We start from the raw sequence: 11,033 nt of genomic DNA, 5'->3' as shown, positions 1-11,033 counted from the left end.
TGTGGTAAAGCAAATAAAACAAGTAAATGAGCAATAATACAAAATATGAAGTAAATATCATATATTAACAACACAAGCGTTCGTACAAACTGTTTACAAACTACAGGACACGAGACTTTAGGGAATCAACCCCAACACTATGAATATTTGGCATGCTAGACTCTGTCATGTGAATAAGAATTTAATTAGTAACATGATTAGGCTGGAAATGATACCTAAGTTATCCACGAATGATTTTGATAAATTTGAGTATTGTAGTCAGGCTAAAATTACTCCGCATAAGTCTGTACTTCGAAATTCTAAGCCTCTAGATTTGATTCATTTTAATGTCTGTGAATTTGATGGCATATTGACTAGAAACAGTAAAAGATATTTCATTACTTTTATTGACGACTGCTGTGATTTTACTTTTGTATACCTGCTGAAAAACAAAAGTGATGCTTTTGATGCCTTCAAAATTTTTGTTTCTGAAATAGAAAATCAGTTTAATAGAAAAGTTAAAAGACTTCGTAGTGATAGGGGAACCGAGTACGACTCGAATAGTTTTAATGAATTCTTTAACTCACATGGAATAATACACGAAAAGACTACACATTATTCTTCTGAAATGAACGAAAAAGCCGAAAGGAAAAATAGAACTTTAGCTGAGCTAGTAGTTACTATTTTACTTACTTCAGGAGCCGCGTCTTATTTGTGGGGTGAAATCATCCTTACCGTATGTTATGTCCTAAATAGAATCCCAAAATCTAAAAATAAAACTTCACCTTACGAAATTCTCAAGAATAAGAAACCAAACTTGTCCTACTTTAGAACTTGGGGTTGTCTAACCTTTATAAGGATTCCTGACCTAAAAAGAAGAAAGTTGGCTAGTAGAGTTTACGAGTGTATCTTTATAGGTTATGCCTTAAATAGTAAAGCCTACAGGTTCTATTATCTAGTGAACTAAGTGATTATTGAGTCAAATGATGCTGACTTCTTTGAAAATAGGTTTCCTTTTAAATCAATGAATAGTGGGGGCTCTGGTTCAAGTGGTATAACCCTAGTTAGAAATCCTAACCCTAGAGAGGAAACTGACCCAGAATCTAGAAGAAGCAAAAGAGCTAGAACCGTCAGAGATTTTGGAAATGACTTCTTGACCTACAATGTAGAAGAAGGCCCTAAAGATCTGAGAGCTGCCCTGTCCTCAATAGATGCCAACCTATAGCAAGAAGCCATAAATGATGAGCTGGACTCACTTGAGTCAAATATGACTTGGCACTTAGTAGATCTACCCCCAGGATGTAAGGTAATAGGGTGAAAATGGATCTTAAGGAGGAAACTTAGATCTGATGGGACTATCGACAAATTTAAAGTCAGGTTAGTAGCGAAGGGCTTTAGACAGAGAGAAAACGTAGATTTCTTTGACACCTTCTCCCCTGTCACTAGAATTACCTCTATCTATGTCCTGTTCTCTCTCGCTGCCCTTTATAACTTCGTAATACATCAGATGGATGTAAAAACCGCTTTCCTAAACGGTGAACTTGAAGAAAAGATTTATATGGAACAACCTGAGGGTTTTATTGTCCATAGTCAAGAAAATAAGGTATGTAAATTAGACAAATCTCTCTATGAACTAAAACAAGCTCCTAAGCAATGGCATGAAAAATTTGACAACCTTATCCTATCTAAAGGTCTCAAGGTCAATGAAAGTGACAAATGCATCTAACATAAGTTTGATAATAACCTCTGCACTATCTTGTGTCTATATATAGATGATTTATTGATCTTTGGGTCGAACTTGCACGTCATAAATGATGTAAAATCAATATTGAGTGTGAACTTCGACATGAAAGACTTAGGAGAAGCTAGTGTAATCTTAGGCATAAAAGTAAATAGGTCTGAAAAGCAAATTTCTTTGGATCAATCTCACTAGAAAAGATTCTAAAGAAATATAATTACTTTCAGTATAAACCAACCTTTACTCCTTATGACCCTAGTGTCAAGTTGTTCAAGAACACTGGTGACAGTGTTAATCAATCTGAGTATGCGAGCATCGTAGGTAGTCTTAGATACGCTGCCGATTGCACTAGGCCTGATATAGCTTATGTTGTAGGACAACTTTGCAGATTTACAAGCAGACCTAGTAATGAGTATTGGAATGCTATAGAAAGGATCATGAGATACTTAAAGAAAACCAAAAACATAAAATTACATTATCAAAAGTTTCCCACTGTCCTGGAAGGGTTCAGCGATGTTGATTGGAACTCTCTTTCGGATGATTCAAAGGCTACAAGTGGCTATGTCTTTAATATAGTTGGCGAAGCTTTCTCTTGGAAGTCTAAGAAATGGACTATTTTAGCCCAATCTACGATGGAGTCAGAAATGATAGCAGTAGCGACAGCTAGTAAAAAAGCATGTTGGGTTAGAAGTCTGCTATCAGAGATTCCCTTATGGGAAAAGCCGGTACCAGCCATATTGATCCATTGCGATAGTACTGCAGCAATCGCAAAATTTCAGAACCGTTACTACAACGAAAAGAGACGTCAAATACGTCGTAAGCACAGTACTATTAGAGAGTTTCTCACTACTGGTGCAGTTAGAGTGGATCTCATACGGACTGATGAAAATTTGGCAAATCCTTTGACGAAAGGACTGGCTAGAGAAAAGGTTTTCAGAATCTCAGAAAGGATGGGACTCATGCCTATCGAAAAATGAATCACAGTGAAGAAAACCCAAACTATAGACTAGAGATCCCAAGAAACAGATTCAACGGGTAAGAACTGATCACGAGTGATATATAGTGAATCATGCTAAACCAAACACAGAGTTCCATTCCTATGACTTAAAGTCTGAGCATGATATCCTGAAGCGTAAGAAAGATTGAACTCGGTTCTTAATGAGATCTATACTTGATGACAAGTGGGGTACCAAGCTACAGGAGTACCCTTGATAGACTCATCTGTGTGAATGTGGAAGTGAGGGCCACTTCCTATGGAGTTTATAGGCAAACTCTCTAGAGTATTCACTAAACCAGGATTCACGTGCTAGGCCTTAAAAGCACGGGCTTTCGTACTACACCCTAATAACACTTTGTATGAGATGTTGTTAGAAATAGAGTTCAAAACCAAGGGTTACTCTAATATATTCTGAATCATCTACACTATGTAAAGGTTCAAGTCGTAAGACACCTTTGCTTATGCACAGTGTTGTATAGACTGAAACTGCTCGATGAAAATCTTTCCTCTCTTCTCGTTTTGTTTAAATTTCCAAGTGGAGGATTGTTTGGTGCAAATTTTTATTTAAAATGATCCATTGATTATATTTAAAACGGTTCATTGATTAATTTTAAAACGGTCCATTGATTAATTTTAAAACGGTCTGTTGATTATATTTAAAACGGTCCATTGATTATTTTTAAAACTGTCCGTTTCGATGCTGAAGGCCTATAAAAGGCGAGGCCTTCGGCAATTCGTTAGACACAGAATTCATTTTGATAATTCCCCACTTCATTTTTCTCTCCTCCTCCATCTTAGCTTTTCGAGCAATGAGTTTAGAAAGGGTGTGCATTCTGATCGGTAACAGTGCATTTCCAATCGATTTTCATTTGGTTGTTTTATCCTGGGGACGACGTGACAATTTTCATACCTGTTTGCACACTTGGACAGAGCCGATAAACGTCTTAAAGAAAGCCAGCTCCGCGACTCAGCCTATAACGAGTTTTTGTTTTGCAGGTTTTTGCTCTTCGCTTGACCGCCATGCCTTGACGGTTTACAATTTGTCGTTTTAAGGGCCATGTCGTTTCCAACATGCTGGTACAAATCCACAATAATTACCTTGCATTTTGATTCGAGCTTCAATCAAATCTAATTTACACTAGGTTTGGTAACCAATATCCAGAAAACCTCCACACGCATTCCCAATTTGTTTGAAGGTGTTAACATTCAAAAGGTGAAGAGGAATTCCCCTAAAATTTTAAATGTTTAAGTGGGAATTAAACTTCAAATGTTTGAAACATATACATATACATATACATATACATATACATATACATACATATATATATATATATATATATTTATAATAATTGTACGCGCATACTAATTTACATTGTATCGTTCAGTTTATTATTAATATTAATATTATAATCATTATCATTATCATTATTAAAATAAGATAATAAAAAACCCTAAATCTCATCTTCTTCATTTTCTTCACTTAACCACCCACCAAATCTCTTTTTCTCCTTATCAATTTCATATCGGCAATTGTTGATTCAACAACCCTTTCTTGAATTTCATCGTCTGGGCTAGCTTTTGACGACCACCTTTGCCAAGTTACCGATCTTTTTCGCTCACATACATGTTTCCTACTTTTGTTTCTACTTTGAACATCATTTTCAACATGACTTTCTATGATTGGTGGTGTTTAAAGTTGGCTTTTAAGATCCTATGAGCAAAATGATCACATCGAATGAAGACGATGAAACTCCCTACAGGTTTGGTGTCAACGCAATCATATTTAGTTGGCTTTCAAGATCCTTGATCAAAACGATCACATCAAATAAAGACGATGAAACTTCCTACAGGTTTGGTGTCAAATGCAATCATATTTTCAATAGTCACGTGAAGTTGCAATTCCTTCAAATACTCACTTGCCAACAATGTACAATCAACTTTGCCCTTTCTCACCTTGAAGAAAGTTCATCGTTGTGGACATCCATACGTTTCTAATGACCCCCATTGCTTGGTCGTCATCTTCCCTCACATACACATGTTCTATAGGTAGCCAAAAGCATTAAGGATTATATTGGGTGATTTTTTATTTTTACTTCCTACGATTATGACCCTATGGTTTAGAGTAGTGCACTATATAAACTCTCTAACCCTAAAGGCGTCGTTATGATGTAATTTTCTGAAAACATTCTCTCTAATAATACTGTTCTCCCTCTGCTCGTGGACATAGCTAACACATTGTCAGTGAACCACGTATATCTGTGTGTCGATCTTCTCTATCTCTACATTCCCTTTTTTTTGTGTTCTTTAATTGTCGATTTCGTAACAATACGATCGCTTAAATTATCTACACGATCGCTAAGCTCCGCTACACGATCGTTTACAAAATACTATACGATCGATTAAATTATCTACACGATCGCTGAGTAACAAAACGTTATAGGATCGCCTACTCAATGCTATACAATCGTCTACCAAATGTTATACGATTGCTTACCAAATGCTACACAATCGCTGAGTAACAAAACGCTATACGATCGCTTACCAAATGCTACACGATCGCTAAGTAACAAAATGCTATACGATTTCACGGCTGGAAGGAAAGAAAATCGTGGTAGGAAGCGGAAGAAGAAATTGAAAACCCACACTTTTCTACACGATCGCTTACCAAATGTTACACGATCGCTGAGTAACAAAATGCTATACAATTTCACGGCTGGAAGGAAGGAACATCGTGATAGGAAGCGGAAGAAGAAATGAAAAACCACACTTCTCAATGTGTTTACAATTCCTTCATTTGTGTGGGTAAAAGATACCTTGGAATTGCCTTTTCCAAGATAAATAAACAAATCCCACCAACCAAACATGGCTTTGTAAACTCATTCTCATTCCCACCCTTTTTCCCTCCAACCAAACGGCCCCTAAAAGAATCAATAGTTTGATATAAGTCTTTATACAAATCTCGGTAGTCAATCTTGGTCGAGAAATACAAAAAAAAAAAAAAAAAAAAAAAAAAAAAAAAAAACTATTTTTAATGAGTTTTCAAAAATTGTACTAGTTGTGAAATGTCAAAGTTAAAAAAATGACTTTTTTTTTTGGACAATTTTCCATAAAACTTACCATATCTATCTTATGGGCGAAATTTGTTACACCATCCCAAATTTAGAAGTAGAACTCGATATTTCCCTTTTCTTTTGTGGCTTATCTTCTTCTACTACCTCAAGCTTCAAATTGGATGCTTTACAGCTCCACGTCTTTACTCCTTAATTTATGTTCAAACTTCACAATGTTGGCAGTTGTAGTTCACCAAATTTAGAGTCCATATCTTCTTCTTTCTTTATTTCTTCTTATTATATTTTTTTAATGTCATTTTTTTTTTTTAAAGGAAAATTTTGAAGTTAGAGTGGTTCTTTTAGCTAAACCAAAATATTTACAGATATAACAAATTTTTACTATCTATTGTCTATTGCAGTCTATCACAAATAGACGGTGATATTTTGCTATTATTTATAAATATTTTTGGCAGATTTGTTATTTAAAATAATTTTTATTTTTTTATTTTTTTATTTTTGGGAAAAAGGGTTAGTCTTACTTGTGAATGTCCATTAAAAAAAATCTCAAGAAAGGAGGATTTTTGAAAAACTAATACTGAATTTTTTAGAGGGTAAGGAAGCAAACACCGACAGCTCCAAAAGAACAGGACATTTGTTAGGATAAGCAACTACTTTCTCAAACATTTGTTTCAGCTTTTTGTTCCGTTAGTTTTTTTAACGGTAAGGTCATGTGTCGGTGCTTCCAATTTCTCATAATACCTAACCATATGCCTCAATTGATTATATATTATTCACATTGTTACATATGCCAAAATCACTTTTTAATGCCTAATTTTAGCTTTGTACTACTTTAAACAAATCTTAAATTTAATTTATTATTTTTCTAACTCTTTTTATTAAATCTTTAGAGACGCTTACTCATAATGCTTGGAGTTTTGTTCTTTTATGTTTAGGTCTTTTACCATTTAACATCTGCAACAAAAAGCTTCTACCAAACATCACATTTTAGTTTCCACGGTGAACAAAATATGAAATTCAATAATAAGAGAAAAAATTGAAAACTGGAATACAAGCTTTGAAGAGTATATTACAACATTGGAAGGGGTTCTAAAGTACCATCAAAGATAATCCGCCATCACATCCTACGATGAAAATTTGTAATCGATCAACATATTTAGAAGTTGAAGAACCATATGCGTCAAGAAGTAGCTTCCTATATCGGTTATTTAACAAAATGCAAGAGTTTTTGTTAAGATTATAGATTGCAATAATAAAAAGAAAAGAAAAATGGTTGGAAAGTGTAGAAAACAGAGAGAAGAAACAGGAAAATATCTCTTTCATTCATTTAGAAACAACACCACAATCCATTGTTTGAAATCTTGCATACTTAAACCAAAACCCACATGCTTCTACATCCCCCCAACACAAACCCATTACCCAAAATCCCCTTTTTGCCCCTTCCTAACTTTATGCAATTTCTCTTTTTTCTACTCTCTATTATATATTTTTAAATTATACATAATATATATATAAATATATATTCTTTTATATTATATTCAGCAGCCAAACAAGTTCCAAAAGCAAAAAGGGAAACATTTTAAACCATAAAAACCCTTTTTGGCATTTGGGGGATGGGAATATTGTTGTTTCTTTCTTTTTCCTTTTTTTTAAAAAAAAAGTAGAAAAAGGTAGGATATGTATAAGTAAAAAGGGTTGAATTATTTAATAACGAAATTGTCCGCCGACATAAGTTTGTCCAAAGGACCAACCGGAGGGAGCCACGTTATAGGAAAGAACTTGCCGGCCGTCGCTGGCTGTGACCAAAAACGAGAGACTCTGTCCGTTAAGATAAGAGTTGGATTGCCAATTTTGGCCCCAATTTCTAGACATGGGTTGCCATCTGGTTTTTGAACCTTTAATCGCCACCGCATGCACATCGCCGGCGCCGCCCACGTTTGTCACTAACACCAAGTTGAAATATGAATGCCCATTTATTGTGAATCTTATTCCCCCACTTCTTCTACATCTTACTCTGCAAATTTACACATTTTAGATTAAATTATGTACTCTACGGCCATTTTAGTTTCTATATTTTTAAAATGTTCCTTTCGATTTCTATAATTGAGATTTTGGTTCATTTTGATCCTTGTATTTTGAAAGTTGACCATTTTTCTTTCATTTTAATTTTTATTTCATTTTTAAATGATCAAATTGACCGCATTTTAAAAGTTATAATGACTAAAATGAATCAAAGTTGAAAACATAATAACCAAAATGAATAATTTAAAAGTATAGGATCCAAATGAATCAAATTTTTGAAAATATAAAGACTAAAATGAATCGAAACAAAAAATACATAAATCTAATTAATATTTAAACCTAAATTTAAGATAAAATTGTCGTTTTTGGATTATGTACTTTGAAGTTTGTTCAAGTATAGTTTCTATTACTTTCAATTGTCCAATTTTACTTTATGTACTTTAATAAACCTCAAATTTAGTTCTCAATGCTAATTTTGTTGATTTTTTTATAAAATTTGAAAACATATTCCCATATTATATTTTTTTTAATGGAAATTATTATTATTATCTAACAAATTTTAATAAAATTGAGAAACTAAATTTAAGATTTAGCGAAAGTGGAAGACTATAATAATTGAACAAACTTCAAAATATAGAGTCTAAAATGATATTTTAAACTAAATTTAATTATATCAATACTTTAATAGAAATTACCTCCGATAAGCAACGGGGACAATCCCGGCGCGATATTGAGCAATGTGTTGGAAAATAGGCTGAGAGAGGTCAAAATGATGGTTGGGAGGGTCACACCAGCCACCAGGAGGGCAGAAATTAGTGGCAGTAACAACAATGGTGCCAGGAAGACACCATTGAGGATCGTTAACACAGCGTAGCTCAAAGCAAGCGCCACAGCTCAAGCCATTGTCAAACAGCGCCGTGCTCAGCGCGGCAGTATTAGTCCCATAGCCTTGGCTGTACAAATTTCCATACCCACAAGCTCCCCCTGTCATAATAACCAACAACAATTTAGAATGACCGTCATGAATGATAATTTAGAAGGTTTATAGAGAGAAAAAAACAAACCCATTGTTCCAGACGCATCACTTCCACCATAGAAAGTGGCATGGGCGTTAATCCAACCTCCGTAGTCGGCATTAACAGAGGAGACGACCATAAAAAAAAGACTCAATTGAAGGATTATGTTCGTCATTAAAGGCATTGAGAATTGGAGGAAATGGAATTGGTTTTGAGAAAAATGAAGAAAAGGGAGGGTTTAAATGGGAATAAATAGACGGCGTGATTGATGTATTGTAGTGATTTTTTTTTTTGTTTTTCATTTGAAGGGTTGAAAACATGAAACCGCGTTACTCATTTGCAGCTGTTGTTTTTTGTTTGTGAAATTTAATTCTCAATCAAGTGGGGGCAGCTTTTGAACTTTCATCACATCATCATCTTCTCTCTATTTAAATTACTGACTCTATATTTTTACAGACAACGATGGTACCATTATTTTCTATAACCAATCAATTACATTTATGTTACGGGTGATTTATCTGCAAAAAATATAGTCGACAAAAAATAGAAATACAACTGATGTGACCAAGAAAATAATAAAATTCGGACCAATACGAACCTAAAGAAGAGGGTTCGCTTGAGTTTTGACCCAAACTGAAGTGCTCAACCTTGGTTGTGGTCGATGCTTAAAAAAATGACTAGGACATACCCATAAAGGGTTATCTTAATATAGCTTCAAAACTCTATAGAAAATAACTTTGGTCATCTATTACGGTAAATACATCAATAAAATAAGTATTAGATAATTTAATTGATTTTGCTATTTTATTTTATTATTATCTTAATTATTTTATTTTATTTTAAAATGGTGAGAAAATGTCTATTTTACTCCCCTATTTTAAGATAATTCAACAAACTGAAGTTAGGCCTTTTAATCGCCTTCTTCCTTTCATAAAATAGATATGATTTTACAAGTACAAAAAAAAACTCTCAGATTTCCGGTATACATTTCCAAAAGTATTCATGAACTAAAAGTTCAAAGAAGTTCGTAAAGTCACTTAACTGCACACAAGCATTCTTGAAAGGTGTTGTATCCTGGGAGTGGAGTGTTATGTTAGTAGGGATACGTCTTATATCAACGCACTTCAACTCAATTTCATAGGCTTTCTCAAACCCTTACTTGATTATAAAGTTTTCTAACAATAAGTTTGTTCTCAACTGACAAACTATTAATTTGTTACACTCATTCACTATTTGGGTTAAATATTGGAGCGTGTGTGGCAAGCACTAATCTGATGTGTAAATCTTCTTATTTTGTAGTTTATGTTCTTCTTTTTACCAAACAAATTTATCACGTGAAGATCGAGCTCTTTCTCTTGTTCGGATTTTAGCATAAACAATAAATACCACATTTACACTTGCTTGTTTAGCTGTTGTAAGAACAGAGTAGTTTAGTTGGATCGCCACAGAAAACAGGGGTGTTTTAATTGCTTCAACATTTAGTTGGTTGTGAATTTATATATATATATATATATATATATATTAATATTAGAGAGGAAAAGAATGTGTAGTTTGTAGGAATTATATTTTATTTATAGGCAGTACAATTGGTCAAGTTTATCAACCATCCACTTCAATTAATTTTTTATCATGTTTCCTTATCAATTATTATCCCACTCAGTAAATAATAACTCCACTAATGAGCCTAATCTTAAACTAATCTTTATTGTATTGGTTGATATCTCTAGAGTAAATTTATAATTTAGAGAAGAGATAATCTGTAAAACAAAGAAAAAAAACTATGATACTCAAGTCAATAAGAGAATTGTAGAATAAATAAGAAGTTGAAAGTTTTAATTACCTCATAGACAGCCATGGTGGTCTATTTATAGAAGATTTGATCTAGGGTTTTATCTTAATTTTACTAGGGTGAGGATATGAGCTTCCTAGGTATGATCAAATTCCATATTATCTTATATTATCTTGATTCAAACCTTCTTAATAGCTTTTTAGACACGAATTTAGAATGTTCATGTAAAATTCAACTTCAAGAGAAATATGTGACATAAATCGAGATCACACCTCAATGAGAGTGACCCTAAAGAGATATGAAAACATGATTAAGAAAAACTTAAAAGATATTGAGACAAACTCTCTATACTCATAAGATGCACTTTTTTTTTTAGTTGTAGTGAGTTATGATGAATTTAAATCATATCAACACTTTCAGCAAG

The 11,033-nt window shown here is 33.6% G+C and overlaps 1 protein-coding gene across 1 annotated transcript; it reads right to left on the bottom strand.

Moving 5' to 3' along the window:
* Positions 1-7,077: 7,077 nt before the first annotated feature.
* Positions 7,078-9,076, bottom strand: LOC120080597 (expansin-A10-like). The gene is made up of 3 exons (XM_039035316.1): positions 8,869-9,076; positions 8,500-8,788; positions 7,078-7,796 (listed from the first exon to the last, which is right to left on the bottom strand). Exons 1-3 carry the CDS (start codon positions 9,002-9,004, stop codon positions 7,487-7,489), a joined length of 735 nt encoding a protein of 244 aa, XP_038891244.1. The 5' UTR covers positions 9,005-9,076; the 3' UTR covers positions 7,078-7,486.
* Between the last annotated feature and the right edge of the window lie 1,957 nt (positions 9,077-11,033).

Source organism: Benincasa hispida, chromosome 6, assembly GCF_009727055.1.
Source record: "Benincasa hispida cultivar B227 chromosome 6, ASM972705v1, whole genome shotgun sequence".
In the NCBI taxonomy this organism is placed as follows: domain Eukaryota; kingdom Viridiplantae; phylum Streptophyta; class Magnoliopsida; order Cucurbitales; family Cucurbitaceae; genus Benincasa; species Benincasa hispida.
Note: the sequence above shows the minus strand (reverse complement) of the source record. Positions and strands in the feature narration are given on the sequence as shown.